Source organism: Gobio gobio (assembly GCF_949357685.1).
Source record: "Gobio gobio genome assembly, chromosome: 4".
NCBI classification, from domain to species: Eukaryota; Metazoa; Chordata; class Actinopteri; order Cypriniformes; family Gobionidae; genus Gobio; species Gobio gobio.
In genome coordinates this window covers 12,585,655-12,612,144 of record NC_137100.1, presented here as the reverse complement: position 1 = coordinate 12,612,144, position 26,490 = coordinate 12,585,655, and the positions used below count along the sequence as shown (strand labels likewise).

Here is a 26,490-nt window from a genome sequence, read left to right as displayed (position 1 = left end):
ACGGCAGTGCGGTTCTGCTCTTCCTTTTTACTACTATTTATAGCATGAAATAAACATGAATAAACATCCGAAAGAAACAACTTATTGAACAACTTACACTCACTGTGTCTAATGTCAATAAAACAATAAAAAAAAACATTACCTCAGGAAAGCCATTCAACTCGAGAGGAGCATTTTGCTAAATGCACTATATTACACATCTATTATACACTAACCCTGTTGTCTTCATTATTTGATGTATGTTTAATTAAATCTGTCATAAAAACGTTTTATTACAGCCACCATTTAAATGTCAACAACAAATTCGTTTTTTGATATTAATATTTGTTTTGTGCAATATGTTGTCTTTTCCTCTGTGTGTGTGCATGGTAATGCGAATCAGGAGCCTGAATGAGCTTCGGGTGTTATTGCTGGAATCTCCGCGCCACTCTGCTGGAGTGGATCGGGATCTTAGCCGTGAAGTCCACAGGGCGGAGTGGAGGATGAAGGAGCAGAAACTTCAGGATGACATTAAAACCCTGCGGGAGAAACTTTTGCTGCTGGTGAGAGACGTGGGCAGAAACCTACAACTGCATTGTCATTGCTTTATGGCAAACATCTAATGCCATTGACACTTTTAGGGGGCTGTCTCACTGGTCACATTTGCTGCGGTCCGAGTGTGATTGTTTCCGGTGCCCCCGTCATCTTACGCCATCACAAACGTACATGCAGCATGAAAGAAAACAGAACGTGGCCAATATACTGTGTTTTTTATTAATTTGGTGCTATTATGTGCAGCTGAGTAAACGACACTTGGGTTTACTGTATGTGCGTCGCAGGAAGGTGGCTTTCTGCTGCTTGCAAACGGAATCTTTTGAGACAGTGGATTGGACAATTCATTCATTCACTCGCTATGCTATCGCTATCTTCCCTTACATAAGTTTTATTGAACTAAATACATCGTCATCGGCTAAAATGCATGCGCAAGTTACTTTTCTTTCTGAACATGTGCGCACCCGAGTCTCTGTTGCTTTCACAATCGTGTGAATCGTGCCACAGTTCGAGTGCAACCGAACTCAGACCACCTCATTCAGACTACATGCTGACAGTGAATATAAATCCTTTGATGGGTTTAGGCTCTGCCCTTATAGAACTCTGCATGGTGAACTAAAGATATTTCACTCGCTATGCTATCGCTATCTTCCCTTACATGAGTTTTATTTAACTAAATACATCGGTTAAAACGCATGCGCATGTTACTTTTCTTTCTTAACATGTGCGCACACGAGTCTGTGTTGCTTTCACAATCGCGTGAATCGCGCCACAGTTCGAGTGCAATTGAACTCGGACAACCTCATTCAGATAGTCTCAGGATCGGTACCCGGGGTCCGCATGACAGCTTTCACATTAGCAATTTTTCATGCAAACCGTGCCCCATTTCCCATAAACGGCCAGTGTGAAAGCAACCTAAAATTAAAATGTAACATTTTTAAAATGTAACAATTTTAACCTGGTTTCTGTTTTAATATATTTTAAAATGTTATGTATTCTTGTGACGGCAAAGCTGAATTTTCAGCAGCCATTACTCCAGTCTTCAGTGTCACAAGATCTTTTTGAAATCATTCTAATTGGCTGATTTGGTGCTCAAGAAACGTGTCTAATTGTTATCACAGTTGACAGTTATGCTGCTTAATATTTTTGTGGAAACCATGAAAAATTTTCAGAATTATTTGATGAATAGAAAGTTAAAAAGAACATCATTTATTTGAATGAGATTTTTTTATAACAATATAAGCATCTTTACTGTAACTAGTTTGCACCTCACTTTTTTATACTTTTTATATACCGATATGTTAACTGATGTATTGTTCATCCCGTTTAATTTGTACAATTTCCTTATATCAGAGTCGGGAAAGGTCGTCTCCAGACCACCGTCGATACTCTATGATGGACCCATCTGCTTCAGACACAGAGATGACCCGTCTGCGTCAAAGGCTGCTGAGCACAGAAGATGCCCTGAGGAACGCTCTGGAACACAACCAACATGTGGACCAGCTAGTGCAGGCCATGTGTACCCATCCGGACAAGAACCAGGTAAACATGCAGACAGTTAGCACCTCAACCTGCTGCTTGGTGTTTCTTCAGCTACAGGTAGTTTGGGTCCTATTTATAACTTGTACACTAACAAATTTCAACAGTATAATAAATATTGAAATGGTTTTTCTTCATCTTCACAGGCACATGCAAGTGCAAATTCTGCAAATGGAATTCATCAAGAAGACACTTCCTTCACACAAGAGGTTAATTAGATTTGCATTTATGCATTTAGCAGCTGTTTTTTTATCCAAAGTGACTAACAAGAAAGGAACAAAAGCAATTTGTCAACGAGCCAACAATATTCAGAATATACAATGCCAGGTATATTTGAAGCAAGCTAGAAAAGGGAAATGTATTTGTGTGTGTAAGTGCATTGGTTTAAGGGTGTGTGATGGTTAAGTGCTTGCTTCTGCAAAGGTATGATGGTCTCAGCAGTTTGGGCAGAGGTTGGCAGCTCATTCCACTAGTGAGGAACAGAGACCCTCTCTGTTTGGAGAGTGACTTTTTGTTGTCTTGTGAAGGAATAAGGCATCGCTCATTCAGTGACCTTAGCTGGCCGGAGGGAGCGTACACTTGTAGGTGGGATTTGAGGTAGGGAGGTTCTGTTCTAGTTGCAGCCCTAAAAGCCAGTGTCTTGCCACACCTGGGAGCCAGTGCAGAGAGATCAAGAGCGGTGTGACAAGGGTTCTCTTTGGCTGATGCTACAACATGCTACAATATTCTGAATCATCTGCAGAAGCTGCCAGTAGAGAGCACTGCAGTAATCCAGTCTTGAAAGGACAAGAACTTGGACAAGACATTGTTTGTGATACCTCAGAACAGGAAGGGTCTGATTTTCCTGATGCTATAAAGCGCAAACCTGCAAGACCTGGCCGTTGTTGAAATATGGGTGGAAAAACTCAGTTTGTCATAAAACACGAGACCGGGATAGCTGCAGTAAGTTTGGAGTAATGGACAAGCCGAAAGAAGGCATGTCTAACTGTGAATTGAACAGAAACTAATCCCTAACCCTACCCCACACCCTGGCAAACCGCTTTTGAGACCAATGATAAAGACCTTTTTCCATGCCCCTACCTTTCGGCACACCCCAACCTTTCGTCACACCCAGTACTCCAACCTGCAGATACCCACACTTGTCAAACACAACCCCCAGGTTCCTTGTTGTCCTGGTTGATGTTAATGTTATTGACCATAGTTGCACAGTGATGATGTGGCCAACCAATTCCTGGTCTGCAGGAATTGCAATGAGATCCTTCTTTGCAAGCTGGAGCTGACGCTTCTTCCAGGCAGAGATGTCTCAAAGGCAGGCAGAGATATGAGCTAAGACAGTTGGGTCATCAGGTTGAGCTGTGTATCATCTGCAAAGCAGTGGTAGAAGAAGCCAAACCATTATGATCATTCCCAATGAAGTTGTATAAATGGAGAAAAGAGGAGCGAGCACTGAACCTTGAGGCACCTCAGTGATTAACTGATGTGACTCAGAGATTCCTTTGAGGTAAGACTGAAGCCACCAAAGTACCATGGATGACCAAGTCAGAAAGGGTGGGCAGGAGAATCTGGTGATTTACAGTGTCAACAGCAGCAGACAGGTCTAGTAGAATAAGGACGGATGATTTGAAGTTCGCTCTTGCCAGCTGTAGAGTTTCAGCAGACCGGTAAAAATTGAACTCAACTCTTCAAAAGTTTTTGACAGAAAAGGAAGAATAGACGTGACTGGAGTTTTCAACTGCTGTAGGATTAAGTGTTGGGTTTTTGAGCAGTGGGGTTACCTGAGCCTGCTTAAATGCAGTGGGAAATTAGTTGGTAGTGATAAGGGATGTGTTGATGGTGTGAGTTAGAGTGGGTAGCACTGTTGGTGAGATCTCCTGTAGAAGGTGGGAGGGGATTGGATCAAAGGGACAGGTTGTAGGACAGCTGGCACTTTGTAGACCTCATTCTCTGTAAAGGGAGAGATTGAAGAAATGAGTGGGATGTGTGTGGGTGGAGATTGGTTGTGGTTAAGTGGCGCAGAGAACTGATTGTTGATGGTTGCCACCTTATCAGTGAAATAACTGGCAAAGACATCAGCAGTCAGAGAAGGTTGAAAGTCACCAAGAACTACCAGAGGCATGCCATCCTCCGGAAAAGGTGTGCAGTAGTTGATGATATGAAGAAGTTTGGCTTTAATAACAGTGATGTCATGGTATTCAAAAGAAATGTAACTGCAGGGTGTGGAGAGAGGAGTGCATTTTCAGCTGTTGGAAATGAGTAGACGAGAGGTGTAGGAGAAAGTGAAGATGGTGGAGTGAGCTGAGGGAGAAAGTGTTGTCTGCTGAGATCCATGTTTCAGTCAAAGCCAGAACATTACATTTTGACTGACTGGCAAAGGCACATATATGAAGTCAGCTTTGTTGACAGTGGACTGACAGTTCCACAGTCAGAAAGAGAGGGTGACAGGCTGAGGAGAGGAGGTGGCCAGGGACTGTAGGTGTTACAGGGGCTTGCCTTGTTGGTGTCCTTGCTCAGTAAACTCGTGCAGGTAGAACCACAGGTCTTTACCCGAGTTGATTTTCACTTGAGGAGGGCTTTACACAACTGCTTTACACAGTAATGTTTGCTAATTAAGTACAACCACACTATCCCACTGTCGGGCCAGTGCTAGCAATGCGCATTGAGGCCAAAATCAAGTTGTTTCCCCACTGTCGGGCCAGTGCTAGCAATGCGCATTGAGGCCAAAATCAAGTTGTTTCCCCACTGTCGGGCCAGTGCTAGCAATGCGCATTGAGGCCAAAATCAAGTTGTTTCCCCACTGTCGGGCCAGTGCTAGCAATGCGCATTGAGGCCAAAATCAAGTTGTTTCCCCACTGTCGGGCCAGTGCTAACAATGCGCATTGAGGCCAAAATCAAGTTGTTTCCCCACTGTCGGGCCAGTGCTAACAATGCGCATTGAGGCCAAAATCAAGTTGTTTCCCCACTGTCGGGCCAGTGCTAGCAATGCGCATTGAGGCCAAAATCAAGTTGTTTCCCCACTGTCGGGCCAGTGCTAACAATGCGCATTGAGGCCAAAATCAAGTTGTTTCCCCACTGTCGGGCCAGTGCTAACAATGCGCATTGAGGCCAAAATCAAGTTGTTTCCCCACTGTCGGGCCAGTGCTAGCAATGCGCATTGAGGCCAAAATCAAGTTGTTTCCCCACTGTCGGGCCAGTGCTAGCAATGCGCATTGAGGCCAAAATCAAGTTGTTTCCCCACTGTCGGGCCAGTGCTAGCAATGCGCATTGAGGCCAAAATCAAGTTGTTTCCCCACTGTCGGGCCAGTGCTAGCAATGCGCATTGAGGCCAAAATCAAGTTGTTTCCCCACTGTCGGGCCAGTGCTAACAATGCGCATTGAGGCCAAAATCAAGTTGTTTCCCCACTGTCGGGCCAGTGCTAACAATGCGCATTGAGGCCAAAATCAAGTTGTTTCCCCACTGTCGGGCCAGTGCTAGCAATGCGCATTGAGGCCAAAATCAAGTTGTGTTTCCACTGTCGGGCTACCCTAAAACCTGCCCTTAACATGCCTCCATAGAACAGCGTCACACAACCCCAACTTTTCACCAGCTGATTGAAAACTAGATAGATCCCAAAATGAGCATGACAGAAGCGAACGTTTGGTCTTTACTTAAAGACTTACAATTCCAGCATCGATATTTAACTAACGTTTTACAATAAAAACAAATTGTGACAGGAATTTATTCAAATTTTGTGTCAGGAGTGCACATCAATCATGCTGAATCAAACTGGTATTTACCATTCCACAAAAAAAGAGAACGCATACCTATTCAGTTGCACCTGCTTCCATGTATGTGATCAAAGGTATGCACAAACCAACTCCATTAAGACTTTTAAGTCCAAAAATATCACATTTCTTTAGAAAGAGCATTTCTATTAATTTTCTATGAAATGATGCGATCTGAGGAGGTTTGAGAGATCTCTCCCGGCTCACTATATTATTCTTTCAGCCAGACCAACAGCGGGAGCTCACAAGGAGTTATGAGTTATACGAGTTAACTGGAGTGCATGTTTTTTTATGACGTACTGCATATGCGGATGGGACTGGGGCTGCAAATTAGCCTTTGGCTAGAAGCCTATATGTGGAGCATCGGCTGCTTGAAATTGTAGCAATGTCTTTTCTGCATTGTCCCTGTCAAATAAACTAATAAATAAAAATAATGCTTTATTCGGGTATCAACAAAGGCACAGGAAAAGACAGATAAAACATGAAACCCAATAAATACACAATTATAATTACATAGGATTTGTCTACGTTCTTCAAGCAGTCTCTGGTATTTTCCATAAACATGTGTGTATTTATCATCGCAATGGTTCGCATAAGTAGCCTTTAGCATTGCATATAAATATATTTCTGCCTCAATTGGTGATCAGAATCCCCATTGAATCACAAGGAAGTTATTTCAAACATTCACCTGAAAGTGAGTTTTAAGCTGAAAATTGTTTAAAGGGGTGGTTGATTATGAGTTAACTTTTTTAACTTGAGGCCCTGTCCCAAATGGCACCCTAAACCCTCACGGTCTTCTTCTGAGTCCGCACTTTCACGACGTAATGCAGCTTTGACTGCCGGGAAGTAGTCCGCTGCGTAACCCGCACCAGTGCGGGCTCGGCAGAACTGCGCATCGATGGCGCATATCGACCTCAAAGGGTGCTCGCGAGCACCATTCTGAGACCTAAAATGACAAATGGGACACCCTGCAGTCTCGTGGACTTAACGGACACGCGCACGCAGCTGCCATTGTTAGTCCACAAGACCAAAAGTGCACATGAAGTGTGCCATTTGGGACAGGGCCTTAGTCAGTGTGTAATGTTGCTATTTGAGCATAAACAATATCTGCAAAGTTACAACGCTCAAAGTTCAAAGCAAAGGGAGAAAGTTTCTTTTAAATAAATAGTTTTTTAAGGACTACAACAAACAGCTGGTAGGGACTACAACAAGCTTATTCACGGGACATCACTAACCCTAAAATTTACATAAACCCCGGGACCACGCAACAAAGGCGTGGAAGAGGAAGAGTTGCTGTAGGCATCTCAATTTATAGATTATCATGACAGAATATGGTAATCAACGACATGAAGATAGTTAACTCCACATCAGCTATATACATTCATCAACTAACCATTCAGAAACGTCCTGTTGCATTATACTTTTTCTTGAGTCTCTCTATCATTGTCCAACAGTGTTGGGAGTAACGTGTTACAAAAGTAAGTAACATATATTACTTTTTTGCTGTAACGCAGTAGTGTAAGGCATTACTAATCAATTTTCAGTAATATTGTACTCCGTACATGTTCACATGTACACACTTTTAGCACAAAATGTAATTGTTCCCAAAAAAAAAAAAAAACAGCAAGACAGCGAGACATAACGAATGAAAAACGCAAGTAAGTTATTAGCCTGCCTTTTCGTGGTCAGTCAATAGCCGCGTGTGGTGTCTAAATGACAACTCGCGCTGGCCAGTAGAAAAGCGGCTAAATAAGACTTAAGGCTCTGTCATTTCAAAGAATAGCACAACTGCGAGCGCGTCGAGTATAAACACCTCCGCAAACGGACGAGGCGTGCGCAGTCAGTGGAGGTTCGTGCTGCGGAGCCAAACGAAAGTATAAACAAGGCTTAAAGGGATAGTTCACCCAAAAATGAAAATTCTGTCATTAATTACTTACTCTCATGTCGTTCGACACCCGCAAGACCTCCGTTTATCTTCAGAACACAAATTAAGATATTTTAGTTGAAATCTGATGGCTCTGAAAGGCCTCCATTGGCACAATGCACGGTTCACTCTCAAGACCCTTAAAAGGTACTAAAGACGTTGTTACAAAGTCCATCTCACTACAGTGCTTCTACAATAACTTTATGAATCGGCGAGAATAGTTTTTGTGCGCAAAAAAACCCTAAATAATGACTTGTATAGCGATGACGATTTCAAAACACGGAATCATGAAGCTTCGAAGCGTTATGAATCAGTGAGTCGAATCAGCAGTTTGGATCGCCAAATTTCAGCAGTTTGGCGGTTTGACACGCGATCCGAATCATGATTCGACTCCCTGATTCATAACGCTTCGAAGCTTCATACATCATATCGCCTTCTACTGGATGTACAACGCTCTGTAGTACATTTTGTCATTTTAGAATGTTAAGTTCTACTTCTGTAGTTATTTTGGTGAAAGTAACTCAAGAGTAATACAGGAGTAATGTAATGTATTGCAATTCTGAGACAGTAATATTGTAAGGTAAAGAATTACTTTTAAACAACAATAACAAGTAATCTATAATGTATTACAGTTTGGAAGTAACTTGCACAACACTGTTGTCCGACTCCGGTTGGGAAATGAGCAGTGGTGTTGACCGTCTCCTAAACTCCGCCTTTGTTAATGACCACTCCTCTTGGACTAAGGTATTAGGTGGGCCAAAAACCCCTGGCCGTTGGTTCAGAGGAAGCCCGATCAAGCCCCGGAAGTGACAGTGGAAACACGACTGGCCCTGGCACGCACTAGCACACTAGCTTTTGGCCCGACTGGAAACACAGCTACAGCTCAAAGCATAGAAAGTGTAAACTGTAACTTCAACTGGGTGTCTCACACACTAGCAATAAATAATAGATCTTTACTCTGTTCAAATAATAATGGAGAATTCTAATATTTGTATATTAACTCTATTTCTCTTTCCAGGAAGAACACTGATGAGGGCTAAACAGTTCTTGGATGTTTAGGGAAGAATGGAGGTGTAATGGGAAAGAAGAAGCCAATTTGATGCCTAGACCTTTGGACTAATGCTTCACTGGACATCTTATTTTCCGTTTACAGTTAACACCAAAACAACAACTTTATAAATGAACAAACAGAAACCACAAATTGAAGAATATCTAAAATGATCAGAGATGCTATAAAAGACCTAATGGAAGTGGTTTTAAGGTCAATGGTACAACACGGACAAACTGACACAGCGATCCTAGACTACCTCCGAGATGGACAATGATGTCTGACTTAACAAATGAGAGAGTGTTGGTCAGGAAAAAAAACAATACCCTGCTATACTCCCAGTTGGTTGTAACCAGTTGCAGTTTAGAAAACATTTTTGGCCTCAATTTATACTGTTTAATTTATTTGCCATTTACGCTTTTCACCTTTTTTAAAATGGTATATTCCAAGAGATAAACTCTCAGAATAAGGTTTAAGGACTTGGGCTGGCCAATGGTGACTAGATTCTGTAGCAAACAAGTGAATAAAACAGACAGGCTCCCTTATTCCATACCTGCTCGGTCTTGTGTTGATTTTTTTTTATCGAGACACAAATTTTAACGTATGCATTATACAGTATTCAGCAACCATGTTCAACAGAATTAGCAAGTTAAGGTGCACCGTAAAGCTTCAAGAACCAGTATTGCGATTTCAGTCAATATTAGTGCATACCTTTGTGATATTATAAGATATTAGCAGACAATGCCAACTCCCAACCTGCAGTTCAATTCAAGTGAACGATGAACCAACAGCTTTCATTTCTCCTTTTCAATCATTTGCTGAATCATTCCATTGGCTTATGGTGAGTTGTGATTGGAGTATCTTAAGGGGAGGTACTACATCAGTGATTAAATAGAACACTTTTTCATTGAACTGACGTATTGCTCATATAGCAAATACAATAGTTTCATGTTTCACCACTTTTAGCCATTTTAATTAGCATTTGAATTAATATCTTTAGAGCAAGAAGCATGTTTATTTACATGCACAACTTTATATTTAAGATTTGACGTGTACCTTTAAATGCAAAAGTGCATTTGTAATATTTTTTGTCATATGCAAGTAAGTTCGTTTTGATAAGAGGAAAGGACCTGTAGTGCCTCCCCTTGAAAGAACGACGACAGACTGTTCAGCATTTTCTCTCTGATTGTCCAAACAGATCTTTGTAGTTAAGAACTAAAACAAATCTGATGTTAAAACAGCACAAACATTCACTGCAATCCCATAAATCAGTCTGCTCAATGGTATTCCAGAATTGATTCTCTCCTTGAAAAAAATCATGTGGATGAAACACTGTGCAATTAGGCCAAGTTTGTTCATAAAGCAACTTTATACTGATGTGGTTGTCATTAGAAACAAGAAAGCATTTGTTTTAAAAAAAATAATAATAGGGAAAATGATAGGGCTGGCCCCAAGTTTTGCAGTTGAAATTGCTTTAGATTGCAGTTGGATTCGATAAAAATGCCTTTTATCTGTTGGGAAACATTTCACTCACCACTTGCTGTAATGGTTTCCAAGAATCAGTAATTAAACATTAACAAAAAGACGCTTTGTAGTGTGTTGTTTGTAACAAATGGTTTCCTTTCATTTTCATAAGGAATGGGTTTGCACTTTCCAAGTCACCACTACATATCATATGCACTATTAAAGAATCCAAATGTGCCTAAAAATTTCATGCTTTTTAATTTAGCATTTTTGAAAAGGTTAATGTTGCACTTTCGAGAAGTAATTGTTTACACCATACTGGGATGCAGCAATTTTCAGGTTAGTGGTCAACAAATATGAGACCTGTTGCCAGTGGCGGAGCCAGAGGGGTGTCCAGGGTTGCATCTGACTGGCCACCCCAAAATTTTCGCTACTTCCATACCACCTCCTTTTGAGAGAAGCGTGCATTTTGACGTGCGGCGGCGCGGCACATTGTTCGTGTATTAACGTTTAATATTAACGTTAGTTGCCAAACAGATTAATAATAAAACGGGTCGCACATAAGCGCAGAGTTGTTAACAATCCTGCACCGCCATTCATAGTTTCCTATTAGGGGCATCGTGGCCGAATGGTTAGAGAGTCGGACTTGTAACCAGAAGGTTGCGGTTTGGCCTGCACCGCCATTCATAGTTTCCTATTAGGGGCATCGTGACCTAATGGTTAGAGAGTCGGACTTGTAACCAGAAGGTTGCGGTTTGGAGTCTCCTCTCCGGCAGGAATTGTCGGTGGGGGGAGTGAATAACCAGCGCTCTCCTCCACCCTCAATACCATGACTGAGGTGAGACCCTTGAGCAAGGCACCGAACCCCCAACTGCTCCCCGGGCGCCGCAGCAATATTGCTGCCCACTGCTCTGGGTGTGTGTTAACTACTGTGTGTGTGCCCTTGGATGGGTTAAATGCAGAGCACAAATTCCAAGTATGGGTCACCATACTTGGCCACACGTCACTTCACTATTAAACGACACAATTTGTCTTAAAATGTTGTTAATGTATAATGACATCACCCTAGGCTGCATGGAAAAGTGTGTAGGCCTATAGACATTTAAGCATTTTTCTTTCAGTGTAAAGTCTGTGCTTATGGAAAGATGTTAAAAGTTTGCGCTTTTTTGTTTCCGCACACATCGATGCCACTTTTTTCATTCTTGAAGGGAACCTTTTTTTCTGTAGGCTATGGTGATTTAGATTCACTGTTTTGCATTGCCGCCTTGAACATGAGAACGCGACGCGCCTGGTGCGCAGCACATGGCGCTTTATCAATAACGCGAACTCAGAGAGCACGTCTTGCGCTTGAACGGATAAATAGAAACCTCCTTCAGTCTGTCATTAAAGTTAATTAAAGAACAAAAGAAAAAAAATAACACCCACTGATCTTTACTGAATAACTTTTGTAGTTTTAACATGCATTCATCTATATTGAATTCATACAGTGACGATTATGCAATGTTATTGTACGTTTGATTATTCAATTTCTGTACCTGAAATACTGTTACCTGAACCTTCATTTAAAGCACTTAATTATTGGCACTGTTCTCACTTTATGGCTGACTGTTCACTTGTATTCAATAATGTTTTAAATGTATGTAACCTACTAGCCACTTGTAGTTTTTGCTGGAAAATATTAGTTGGAATCGAGAATTGTGAAATTTCTACAATTTTGGTTGTTTATTTGTTAGAATACAATGTTACATCGGTCAAAACAATGAAAACAAATAAGCATTACACATTATATTCTTTCATGGTCTATGGACCCCCTTGTGTAGCCTTGGCCACCCCATATATAAAAGTCTAGTTCCGCCACTGCTGTTACATGAAGCTATCTGAACAAACTCTTGAGTTTCAGAGTAGGTTTAGAGTTGACAAATCCAGATAAATCCAACCTGGTTTAGATCAAGTTCAACGGTCTCTCAAAGCTGGGTATAAAAGTTCTCTGTCAACTCGGGTTTAACTCTGAAGTGCATGCACCTGGAAGTGTGACACGTGCGGCAAACAGCCAATCAGAGTGTCCGTTTGATTCACTTCTCTTCTGAATTGAAAATGATCATGAAATGAAATCCATTTACAAAGCAGGAACTAAACACTGCTGCTGCTGCGAAAGTTTGAGAAGGCAGCTGAAAGAATAATGTGAATCAAAGAAATATGCCTAATAATTATAGGTTCACAAAGAGCTCAAATGAATACACGTTGTTTAAAAGAATTATGAATGTGTGCATTATATTTATATTAATATTTGGCTACTTGTCAATTAATATACTAATTATATGAATATATTATATGAATTAAAAGTCATTATAATTCATATAATATAAATATAATGAATAATTAGCACCAAAAGTGTTTTCACTCTAAACTGCTTGAATTTGGAACGAGAGATACAGGGGGTGTGGCTTTATTGCGTCTTTACTTGCAGCTGATTGGTCCAGTTTGGGTTTGCGATCTGCGAATAAAACCTGCCCTAGAGCAAGTTAGCCATGTAGTGTAAGTTACGATGGTGATGAACTCTGCTAAAAAACCAATCCACGTTCTTGAGCTCGAAAGACCAGAGTTTGCCCAAACTAATCTCAAACTTACAACTGAAACCAGCTTTGTGCAACAGGCTAATGGAGTTTTCAATGGCTGATAAATGAACTCTTAAAAGAGGTTTTGTATCACAGTTACAGGCAATTCTGAGCAATACTAATATGAAACCTAATAAAAAATCCTTATTTCTAGAGGAACTGGCAACATTATGTAGGTCAGAATTCATAATCACTGTCAAGACTTCAGAAAATAAATATGTAGGCCTATCCCAAATACTGAATACTATAGATATGAATAATTTTCCAGTATCTTTTGGAAGATAACATAACTTCTGAGCATAATTTTATGCAAACATTTTGAAAATGACAATTATACTTTGACATTAGTGAACAAATTAAACGAACTAGCGAGACTTTATTTTCTCAAAATCCACAGGGCCAAATTAATCCCTGAATGTACTGCTATTGAAAGCCATCGACTCGGGCTCCAACAGTATTCTCATCTCACGATTCTCTGTTTTTGGTATTTCTGGAACTGACCTGTCATGGTTCATTTCCTACTTGTCTGACTGCCAGTGTTACATTTCTATCCATCAGGCTAAGTCCATTACTGCCCCTGTCTCACACGGTGTTCCACAAGGTTCTGTTCGTGGGCCTTTACTCTTCTTCATCTACATGCTTCCCTTAGGTCACGTCATCCTGGCTTTAACTTCCATTAGCTACTATGCAGATAATACACTAATTACTTTATTGAAGCTGCAGCCCAATCTGTCATTGCTACTAGTTCTAAAGTGATGAATATACATTACAATAGGGAAGAACTTTTGTTTCATTCGTTTTTTCTATCTCTAGACCTTCAATTGCATCTATTTCTCCACACACAAGTAATCAACAGATCCCTTTAACTGTTTCTGTGTCTAGAAATTTCATGTAATATCTGAAAAGTACCATAAAATATTATAAAACATTTGTGTTTATAACAAAACAAATGAAACACACAAGTAGCTAACATAAATCAGGGCTTCTCAACCCCCCAGGAGGCCACAAGGGAGCACTAATGGGTCCTTAGAAAGGTTTAGAGAATTTTTTTATTATTATTATTAAATACATTTTATAAAATAAAATAAAAGTGATTAAATAAAAGTCCTATAATAATAAATAAATACAGCTTCCTATGAAAGCTTGTTCTGCCACAGAAGAAAAAATAAAAAGGTATTGTGACTTTTTCTTGCAATTGTGAGTTTACATCGCGATTGCGAATTGAAATGTCAGAATTGCGAGAGTGCTACCTTTATATTTCACAATTCTGAATTGTGAGATGTAAACTCACAATTGTGAGTTAAAAAGTTGCAATTACCTTTTAAAATGTTTTATTCTGTGGCGGAAACAAGCTTCCATATCTTCCGGTATTATAGTAAGTAAAAAAGAATCATAAAAGTAACGGTTTCTGGTTTTTGCAAGGTGTTACAGCGCCAGCCAACTTGTTGGAATTTCGTGATGACATATCTGTATAACAAGACATTATGACAAACTAGGATTAATATATTATGGCCTAGTTTCACAGACAGGGTTTAGATTAAGCCAGGATTAGGCCGTAGTTCGTCTTTTATTAACATTACTGGTGTGCATCTTGAGACAAAACAATGGCACTGACATATTTTAAGATATTGCTTTCAGTTCAAACAGCTCAAACATGCACTTTAGTCTGGGACTAGGCTTAAGCCTTGTCTTTGAAACTGGGGGAATAATTTTAGTAGTACAGGTGACGATTAGCATTAGTATTCAAGATCATATGTCTAGCTCAATGACAGCTTAGTCACACAACATTTCTTGAACCATGATGCAAAGTTCTTCAGAGACTTTGTGATCTTTCGAGCCTGAAACACAATGCATTGTACCCTATTCATTAACATGTATTCTTATTTCACTTATTTCTGTGCCTTAATTATTATATTGATTACTAATAGATTGTTAGCTAATCTGTGTGCTTTGTATATGTGCATTTCTGAAATGCATGGACAAATCACTTTAAATTGTAATGTAGGCGCATGCATTTTCTGTGAAGCTGCTTTGAAACGATATGTATTGTGAAAAGCGCTATACAAATAAATTTGAATTGAATTGAATTGTTGGGAGAAGGCTTGCTGCACGGAAAGGATCCCAAGAGCCACTGGGAACTATAACTTGTTTTGTCTGGTCATGGAACTGAGGGAGCCCATCTGGAGAGACATGCAAAGACTCATCAAAATAAATGTAATTATTCTGTGAGAAAAGCTTATAAATGATCCGCCACCTGCAGCATCCTCACATGCGAAATAGCCCGGGACGTAGCTAATGACGCAAAGATGCACAGCGCCATCATCGAATATCCCGCGGAAAGCTGCCAGTGCCACTCAAATTATAACACATTATTACAAGCTTACCGTTATGAATAGTTTTGAGTTTTGAACACCGGCTGGTTATGAACTTTCTCAATTTGACCAAATCATTTTTAACTAAAAAAAGTCATGGACTGCAGCTTTAACTAATCTATAGTATAAGCTATATTACATTTGTAGATGTTAAGCAATTATAAACATAACCTACATAGCGTAGGATTTTTTCCACTTGACCAGAGTATGACATCTTGACACATTTTGAATGGTTATTTTCTTGTTTAAATAAATACTTAAATTGAATTATAAATAAAATAAAAATTATTCTGAACAAATGCTAACCTTTTTTCATAATGGTGGTCTATGAATTTATGTTTTTATATTTGTTAATGTACAGGAATTCATTTAGATTTGTAGAGTCAAATATTGTTTTTATTGTGAAGTGAAAGTAAAGCGAGACCCTTGAGGTAAGATGTCTTAAGTAGAAACATTTCCTAAATATACCTAAGTTATATAACAAATATAAATATGCTTTAAATTGAAGCAAGAAAAGGAAACAAGCCTTTTCTCATCTGTGAGCAATGTCACGCGCATTTAAAAAACGCACCTCTGGAATCCGATGGCGTCATAAAGAAATAGAACGTTGTTGTGTGTTCTATTTTAACTTGAACAAAGTCGCGCTTGTGAAACCAGCTACCGTCAGTTTTCTCAGTCTTCTCATTGCTTATTCTCTGCAGTTTGTATGATAGAGTTACCCAAGTGGACAACAGTTATCATGGCACTGACGAGAAAGCGTTCTAGCGCTCAGGTGTGCGACTCCCATCAGAGCACGTTCTCAACATCCAGCCCCGATGCGGCGGGAAACCATCAGCCCGTTAGTGTTGGCGAGGAAAACGAGATGCCGATGAGAAAGATGAGAAGGATGGATAGTTGTGAAACCCCTCCAGTTTTCCATAAATGGTTCAAGGTATTTAATATATATTAATATTTGGAAGTTTTTGACACTGCATCTGTTTTGATAATGTTCTTTGTTTATTGTGATATTGGAAGAAATCAAGGTCAAATCTCTTCTATGTGTATATCATCAGTCTGTTAGCAAGGAAAGTGATAGTCAGGAGAGACAGTGGAGGAAGTACAGCTCTGTAAAACTGCGCTCTCTTCACTGGGGCAGCAGCTCAGGTCAGGGTCAGGGTCAGACCACAGCAGCCATTAGTGAGAGACACGCTGAGGGTAAATCCAATGACCAGTTGTTTTCTGATTATTAGAGCTTCGTACATCATAAAGTCTGCATAATTCTCAGCTAGACATGAGTATCCATTAATGGAAACCTAGAGTCATTCATTACAAAATGACATTCGATCAAAAATCAGTTGAAGATTAGATCAAGGTTTTTATTCCAGGACATGTCATATTTCTTTAAACGCAGATGAAAGCAAGCGGACATCTTTTACCATTGGCCGAAAAAGAAAACAAAGTTCTCAAAGTGCTCAGGTGTGCGACTCCCATCAGAGCACGTCCTCTGAAAACCATCAGCCTGTTAGTGTTGGTGAGGAAAATGTGATACCGATGAGAAAGAAGAGGAGGGTGGATAGTCTGGAGAAGCTGCCGTCTCTTCACTGGTACTGGAGCGACAGCTCAGGCCAAGATACCACTGCGACATATGAGAGACACACTGAGGGTAAATCATATGACCATTTCAAAACGCGTAGGCTAACTGTTTTCTGTTTACTAGAGCCCTGCACATCATAATGTTCAGGTATTTATCAGTGTCCATCAATGGGAATTTTCTGTTCCATAGGATGAAGTGGGCATGTCAAGAAAGATCAGACTTTTTTTTTCCCAGGACATGTCTTATATATTAACAGATGAAACATTGAAGAACATTTTTATTTTGTAAAATTCATAATATATGACTATGCAGTGTTGAATTATTATTTGTTCGATATTCCCTGCTTTAGATCAAAATTCTCTACAGGACAGTGCCTGTGCTCTAGAGGATCCTCAGGAACCTCTATCCAGTGGTCTGGAGGTCCTCCCTCCTGAAGATCAGCATGTTGAAACCCTTCCAGTCAGTCCAGCGCCAGGTCTCAACAACAACAGAGTGGACGTGACAACTGAGGGTGACTTTATGGCCATAACCTCAAACATTACACTCACTTCTCTCCAAGCAACTAAAACGATTCATCTTTTAACAGACAACTTTTTGAGCCGGTATGAAATCGGCAGGATGCTTGGTGAGGGAGGATACGGCTCTGTTTTTGAGGGAAAACGCTTGGAGGATGGCCTTGAGGTTTTGTCATTTCCTTACAATATTTAGCTAACAAAGAGTTTTGTCTCGCTACATCCATTTGAAGTCCTTTTAGTGTATATTTCTTCACTATTTATTACACTTGACATTTCTTTGGGCTGATCAGGTAGCAGTGAAGATTGCCAGAAAGCCGAAGAACACGAAATACCTCTACATTGTAAGTAGGCTAAGTTACACTGACTACACCGTTTTCCCACGGTCTTCAAATTAAAATGTGTAGACATAATGATAACACCTTCATATAACTGATCTTTCTTCCAGCCTGGTCATCCCGCACCTCTCCCGTTAGAGATTGCCTTGTTAGTCCTTGTCAATAATGGCCCCAAAGTTCCAGAGATCATCGAGCTGCTGGACTGGCAGGACCAACCTGACCAATACATCATGGTCCTGGAGCGTCCCTCACCCTGCAAAGATCTGTGGGACTTTTACGATGGCACCCTCGATGAGGACACGGCGCGATTTATCATGGCGCAGACAACAATGGCTGCTCACATGTGCTGTCGCCGTGGCGTTTTTCATCGGGATATTAAGTTGGAGAACCTGTTGATAAACACAGAAACACTTGAGGTCAAACTGATTGACTTTGGCTGTGGGGATCTCCTGCTGGAATCTGGATATGGAAAATTCTGTGGTATGTATCAGGAATCAGACCCGTAGTTTGGGACTTAAGTTCTAGTGACAAGTTAAATTGGTATCATATAAACCATATCTCAGCATTGTTTAAAATGAAACGACACCAGTCATTGGTGTTTCAAGCTTCAGACAAATCTCTTTCCTACAGGCACTCTAGAGTACTGCCCACCTGAGTACAGTGAAGAGGGAAAGTATCACGGGGAACCAGCTACTGTGTGGTCTCTAGGAGTGCTCTTATTCCTGTTGGTGTGTGGACGCCACCCAGAACCCAGAGACAGACGGATGATTGATGACCACACCTGGTCTATGCCTGGCTTGTCAAACGGTAAGATACCATACATCACAACAAAGAAGACCAAAATCGTACAAAACAAAGAAACGAGGAAAAGTAACACCTGAGCCAAGTGGCTTTATAAAAGAAAGATAATGGGTCTCTAGCTCCCGAGCTTGTGAATCAGTATATCGTGTAGACGAATTCGGGCACTGGTAAGGACAGTAAGGGACGCTGGCTCATTACACATTGGGACACTGATGTGGCGACGTGACAACGTCCTCATTGTACAACATCATTACTGATAGCAGAGCTGCTATCTTTCTGACATTACTAAGTACATAATGATAAATACTTTGCTTGTTGTATATACGTGCAACATTTCAGCCATAAATAAATGATAAATGTTAGCTAGATGTGTGTTTATGCTGAAATATAATAAAATAATGGTTTCTATTTTCTATAAAATATATATTGCGTGTCATTATCGGTCGTTGTGTGTAGTGAGTGGGCTGACGTGATTTAAGTTTCACGCTTCAGAAGTTCCGTTAAGGGAACATAGTGGGCATCGATGGACCCTGTTTTTTTGCGCGGTGCATTGTGGGACTTTTTAGGGAGCGAACGTTTCAGTGCACTGGAAGGATTCTGCGATTGAGACAGCCCTTAAAATGGCCGACTCCCTGAACTAGAGCTGATTGAGACCCACCCAATGTGGATAAAACAGGAATTTCTCCTGATTTTCTGACCACAGAATCGAATACTCGAATCTTACACCTTAATACAAAGATAGCAGGTGTAAAGTTTACGGGAATAATCTGAATCTCTTCCATCGTTCTGCACAGAATGCTGCCACCTGATTCGATCCCTCCTGCAGGAAAGCCCAGGACAACGGATTGATTTGAGGGAAATTCTTCAACATGAATGGTTTAAGGTACTGAGCCTAAGATCAGCTACAAATGATTTTGAAGATATATTCACTTTTCATTTAAAAGATTCTTATTGTAATGTATGTAGACTGTAACCTTGTTGTTGTTTTTTTTCAGGAGACAGAATAAGACATGAAGAAGAATGTCAGAGCTGCATGTCATATGTTTCATAAGTTTTATTTTTATTAAACTTTTGTACTTTTGACTGAATGTCTGTTTGCTATTGTACAAACTTCTTATTCTTGTATAATGGCTGTTATTGTTCATGAAATATTATTGTTCAATAAATAATATTTTATATAAATAATATTGGCGTACCTGGTCTTGAGAAACGGTCTGCGTGTTAGTGTTGGGGATTTTTCAGTGGCTTAATATCTCTGTAATAGCTCTACATTCTACAGTTCCCAATGCGCTTCTCCTTTCCCAACCAATTCCATTTTGGCTTTTATTGATGAAATAAATGGATGGATGACCAGTAATTTGTGTTGTTATGTATGTTATCTTTCTCTCTGTTCTACACTATATTGCCAAAAGTATTGGGACACCCCTCCAAATTCTGGCGAGGCCAGAAACGTTCAGATGAATGGGTTGGTAGGGTCATAAAACAGGGTTGGTAAATCATATTGAGTATGAAAACAGTGAGCCAAAAATTAGAAATAAACGCAGTACAGTTTCAAGTTCCAAGTTACAATAGAGCAAATAAGAAATAACCTAAGAAACAGTTCTTTATTTAACCTAATATTGTAAACAAGCAGCGATCTATCTCCAATCAGCATGCGATATAGTGACACTTCATTCACGACAGAGGCGGGCGGAGTTATGTGATTTGACTGACAGTTTGAAGAGCCAATGGAGTTATGAGGTTTAGTCACAAGCTCTTTTTAATACTTTTCATTGGTTAAATAATTCAAAACCCACAGAGAGATATACGGTAAAGGGTGACCAATAGTAATGATTTATGAAAAAAAGACCAAATTTGGAGACGTTTCTGCAAGACAGTGGTAATATGTTTAAAACGTTTAACGTTTTTTTGGGACCCTGATGGTGTCTTGTTAAGAATTTTTGATGTTGCCGAGGTCAACTAATGTCCCATGGGGTTAATTTGGCAGCCATCTTGAAAGTGATGTCATTGCGAAAAACTTAGATTTTCATAACTCCTGATCCACACAACGTACAAAGGCAAATTAACCATCCTTTTCATGGATCAATGATCATCATTGTTGTCCATCTCATCATCAAACTCCAACTCATCATCACTGACAACACCAGCAGCAAACAGGTCGATGAGAGATGGGGGCAAAAAATGGTCCACAAGACCAGACAGACTCCAAAATGACTGTCTCTTTTCCCACCGGAGATCGGCTCAGATCGGCTCAGCTGCCTACTTGTAACAGGCTACTATAGTTCACCCGCTGGATGTGGGGGATGACTGAGTCTTGGCAGGGGGTAGGCAAGCAAAATCGACTCGACTTAATGCTGAGGGTCTCGTCTTCTCCCACAATCTCCTTGAGCATCTTGCTCCTGACCTGGTTGACTGATGGTCTCAAAGCTCCCCTTGCCTTCGAAGGCTCTGGTACAGTCCTCCACCACTAAATACATAGTAACCAAGCAGGATGCTGCAGGACGGCTGCCCAAGAGAGGTGGCCAGCTACGTGACATTGACCAGCTGACGGTGCCTGCCCATGCTAGTGTCAAAGTAGATGATGAGGTTGATGGCGTCAGCGGGATGTAGGAGGATGAAGAAGATGTCGGTTTCTGGGGTCCTCACTTCTGCCAATTTGAAGTCCAGCTTGACGGCATGATGCAGGTAGACCAGATCCCGGCTGTCTGTATCCTCCCGGTCTGACTGGAGGGCATGGATCCCAATGACTTCCACCTGAAATTGCAGAAGACACCCCAATGTATGGTAGCTTATATTCTTAGCAAACAATCTGCTAACACAAGACCTCACTGGCGTTTCCTAGCTATGGATCAATCAACTTACTTCTCCATCTGATGAAGAGCAACCTGGCCTTTCAGTTGCTCGTCTAGTCACAGGTACGGGAGTAGGCGCTTGATCTTAATGAGCTGATGTGCTACTCCTTCTCACCTGTCCCTCACTTCCTGTACCAACAAATCCACCATGCTGCCCTTCCTCTTGGATGTACTCTATCCCAAGGATGCCATCCTCATCCAAGATGGGAACGCCCTCTTTCATGCCCTCACAAACCTACCTCCTACATTCGGAGCAATTTGCCTGCAGGTCCTGGATCAGATGGTGGCCAAGAAGCACTTCATCTTCTCCACTGACTCCTACCAGCCTGACTCCATCAAGACGCAGGAGAGGCTGAGGCACGGCTTTTCTGAGAGGTTTAGCCTGCAGGGTACAGCTACCAGGAAACCCCAGGACTTTAAGCTCTTTCTGGGTAATGAGGAGAACAAGTGGCAGTTCTCTCAATTGATACTCAAAGTCTGGGGGAGTAAGGAGGCAGTATCCCGGCTTCCGAAGTGCGAGACAGCTGCTCTCATTGTGGAGGGAACAGCTCATCAGCTAATTGATAATTAATCAGATGGAGAAGTAAGTTGATTGATCCATACCTAGGAAACATCAGTGAGGTTTTGTGTTAGCAGATTGTTTGCTAAGAATATAAGCTACCATACATTGGGGTGTCTTCTGCAATTTCAGATGGAAGTCATTGAGATCCATGCCCTCCAGTCAGACCATGAGGATACAGTCAGCCGGGTTCTGGTCTACATGCATCGTGCCATCAAGTTGGACTTCAAGTTGGCAGAAGTGATGACCCCAGACACTGAAATCATCTTCATCCTCCTACATCACGCTGACGCCATCCAGGGGCGGACTGGCCATCTGGCGTACCGGGCGTTTTCCCGGTGGGCCGCTGGACAATGTGGGCCGTCCCGTTGCTACGTAAATATATATGAAGAATAAATTATAGTAAAACTATGTAGCCTATATCCTTCCGTCAGCCCAGACGAATGGCCAGCGCAGCCCACTTGAGGCAAAACTCTAATCTATAGCGTGCTCAGTCCCAGTGTCTCAGTGGTGTAAAAGCAGGGCTTAAAAACGGAAAAAAATATCAATCGGTTCACTCCGAGCAGAATCGATATTATAGCGTTTCCGTTTTTGCGTTCCTCAATAAACATTACTGTTCCGAAAGCGGTTTGATTTGAAAAAATACCGGTTAATAACGTTATTTTAATTTAGCCTACACTTTAGACAAATATGTATAGATAGACTTATTTTCACTCAATAATAATATAACGCATGGTAATTAAACTTGAATATTTATTTCATAACATTTTTAAAACCACAACAGAAATACATGCATTAATTACAAAGCATAAACAGTGGACCTGTTTTGGAGCGTTAGACAATCGAAAGTGGCCCTCTTATGCCTAATTCTTTTCAGAAGAGTGATAACATTCTTTGTAACGTTACATAACTTTTTTTCAACACGACTTGTTTTAAAATATGTATGAATAATGAATAAATAAACAGGATAACCATTAATGCACCGTCAACTGCTAATTTCAAAGCAAACACTGCGCAACACGTCTTTGCATCACATAATCAAATTCAGTCAGCTAATAAAGCTTGATCATTTAATGCAATATAACTACCCTTTATTAAATTTCGTTCGTTTCCGGTTTTCGTTTTCGTTCCTTGAACCGGTTCGGAGCCCTGCGTAAAAGCACTCGTCAATGTCAAAATGTTTGCGATATCCAATCAAATTGAAGGAGGCGGGATTTACTGTGCACAGCAGCCGAGCAGCGCGGGCGGCACTTGAATGCGAGCCAAGTAAGAGCTGAATATGAGTCAATGGGCTACAGCAATATTTCCCGACTGTTAACGATTTTAAAAATGTTAAACGACGGACATTAATTTCCAGGGATGTAAACTACTGCTGACCTTTTAGAATTAATCAGATTGTAGGCTAATGCTTTTTACGTTATTCGTCACAGAATGCACAAAGAAACATTAGCGTAGGTGTTGCAGTTTTCAGCATAGGCTATCAGAGGGAATGTTTGTCTTTCTGTTTCCAGGCTTTCTTCAGTAATTTCACAATCATTTTCAAATTATTCATAATACTCAAAATATATTTCTGAAACGTAGGCTTAGCCTACACATAGGCTTCATCATGCTCAAACTTACTTTCATATTCAGGTAGCCTATGGAAAGTGTCATTTATGAAAATATATATATAATTTGCTAGTTAGTTCACATGCATTATTTTACACACTGGTTATCAAAAGTTTGAAATAATTAAGACTTTTTGAAAAGTTTTTAAAAATATTGGCTAAATTGATTTGATCAAAAATACAGTAAAACCACAAATATTAAGAAATATTAATACAATTTTCAATAGGCCTAGTTGTTTTCTGAGACTGTATTGTAAAATGTAATTTATTTCTGTAAAAGCTGACTTTTCAGCATCATTACTTCAGTAAGTGTCACATGATCCTTCAGAAATCATTTTAATATGCTGTATTTTTTCATATAATTTTTAAACTCTTTTCCACTATTTGGTTCTATTCCATAAAATTACAGATGTCTAGATACTATAACCACTAGAAAGGCACCCTAAAACAGTCCACATTCTGCACTACATCCTAAGTCTTCTAGACCATAGCATTGTGTATGATCTGATTTTATGGTAGGTATTGAACTTAATGATATTAAACTACAGTGTATGGAAAAGAGAAATCAAAATTTGTATAAAAAAAAAAAAACGATTTGCCATGTGCAGGAAAGACAAATTATAACCTGAAGAAGTATGCCAGTCATTCAGTATGATAAGCATTTCAATAGAACAATTAACATAATTCAAATTTTAGTTTAAATAGCTTCGGTGTTTAAAATTGCCCTGTGTATAATGAGCTGGTGGGTTTATGGTGAGGTGTGTTGCAGACCGGGTGTGATGGGCCGCTTTGTGCCAGAAAGTCCAGGGCCACTTTTTTGCCCCAGTCCACCCCTGACGCCATCAACCTCATAATCTACTTTGAAACTGGCATGGGCAGGCACCGTCAGCTGGTCAATGTCACGGAGCCACCTCTCTTGGGCAGCCATCCTGCAGCATCCTGCTTGGCTACTATGTATTTAGTGGTGGAGGAGTACAGAGCCTTCAAAGGCAAGGGGAGCTGGAGGTCTTCACGTGCGTGATGTACAGTCAAGCATGTGAGACATCAGTCAACCAGGTCAGGCGCAAGATGCTCAAGAAGATTGTGGGAGAAGACGAGACCCTCAGCATTAAAGGGATAGTTCACACACAAATTTAAATTACCCCATGATTTACTCCCTCAAGCCATCCTAGGTGGAATACAATCAGAGTTATATTAAAAAATGTCCTGGCTCTTATAATGGGAGTGAATGGCAGCCCAAAAACCTGAAGCCCAAAAAGTGCATCGATCCATTATAAAAGTAATCCATATGGCTCCGAGGGATTGATAAAGGCCTTCTGAAGCGAATCGATGGGTGTTTGTAAGAAAAATATCTATATTTAACACGTTAAAGTAAAATATCTAGCATTATTTAATATATCTTTTAGGAAAATTACCAACTATGTTTTGGGTGGGCCCTGACCTCAACCCGATAGAACTCCTTTGGGATGAATTCGAGCGGAGACTGTGAGCCAGACCTTCCAACATCAGTGCCTGACCTCACAAATGATCTTCTAGAAGAATGGTCAAAAATTCCCATAAACACACTCCTAAACCTTGTGGAAAGCCTTCCCAGAAAAGTTGAAGCTGTTATAGCTGCAAAGGGTGGGCAAACTCCATATGAAACCCTACCGATTAAGAATGGGATGTCATTCAATTTTATGTGCATGTAAAGGCAGGCATCCCAAAACTTTTGGGAATAAAGTGTATTTCTATTAATGCCTGTCTTTATACCTGCTGTCATGTTTACTGGACTATAGATTTTAAAGCGACTTTGAATTTGTAGTGTTGGGATAACAGCTTAGGACCCAGGACCAGTAGTGAAGAATGAAGACCAAGAGTCAGGAGGGCAATTAATTAAAGATAAATTTACTGAAGAATAGTTTGCAGTTTCATCAGCAGAAGCCAGCTTCAAGTCTCACAAGGAGTTCGTAGGCCGCGCTCCCTCTACCAGCCTACCCGCCTCCGCCTATCGTACATACAATTTCTCAACAGTTATACTGTTTTCAAGGTCTATCCACGTCATTACTGCCATGTGTATTATTCTGATTGGCTCAGAGAAAATGGACAGTCTTGGTAAATTTCCAGACATTGTCAGTTAATCAGATTCACGAGTACAGATATCACTTGTTGACGCTTTCACCCCGGAATTAGGCACGTAATGACCTTCCAGATTCTGGAGCAGGCGCCAGCTTGTCCAGAACAACAAGCCCCTCATCTTTTAGGATGCCCGTAATCCACCTCCAATACTGATCTGTAACACCGAATACTGCGCACATACACAGATACACAGTCTCTCCAAGGTTGGAGTTGGCGAGATCTGGTCCCAACCAGAGAAAGTTTTCCAAAACAAATTGATAAAATGTGCTTTTCTCTCAGTGAGAGATACAGACAATAGTACAGGCCATATTCATCTTGATTGTTTAGGGTTTCAGCAGAGCCATAGAAAGAGAGAGTCGCGACAACGGAAGTTCAAAACGCTTGATAGTCACGTGATTCATGTAGACCTCGAATAGTTCCAGGAAGTGCTTTGGCGGGATAGTCAAATTGATAGTCACAGTGACAGAACTGCGATTTTTGGTAATTAATAGTCAATAAATGCATTGATTTTCAATCATTTTATTACACATCGACATGTGTATGTAGCATGAGTATGTAGTTACAGCGATGTTGTTTTTAAAAGATAAATTTTTTTAATGATGAATAATCTACACAAGCAGGCTTTAATGTACAAGTTATTTTGATTAAGATGTGCTGATAATTTAAAATCTTACCGATTAAACGTCTTACCTTTTAAAAGTGCATCACAAACGGTCTGTTCTGCTGTAACTCTATGGCGCGGCTGCTACTTCCGGGAACTATTGATAGTCTCCACGAGTCGCCATTGCTGTAAAAAAACCGTTCCATTGGAGTCTATGGAGTTGTCGCGACTCTCTCTCTCTATGGCTCTGGGTTTCAGTAAAAGGAAATATAAA

At 40.5% G+C, this 26,490-nt stretch overlaps 1 protein-coding gene across 2 annotated transcripts in view; it reads left to right on the top strand.

Annotated features, from left to right (window-relative positions):
* Positions 1–10,383, top strand: part of clip2 (CAP-GLY domain containing linker protein 2) — a 68,011-nt gene extending 57,628 nt beyond the window's left edge. For both annotated transcript variants that reach the window (XM_079814456.1, XM_079814455.1), the window contains 4 exons: positions 383–542; positions 1,885–2,073; positions 2,217–2,279; positions 8,775–10,383. In XM_079814456.1, coding sequence (XP_079670582.1) covers positions 383–542; positions 1,885–2,073; positions 2,217–2,279; positions 8,775–8,786 — 424 coding nt within the window. In that variant the 3' untranslated portion in view covers positions 8,787–10,383. The remainder of the gene's footprint in view (positions 1–382; positions 543–1,884; positions 2,074–2,216; positions 2,280–8,774) is intronic.
* Positions 10,384–26,490: the final 16,107 nt, after the last annotated feature.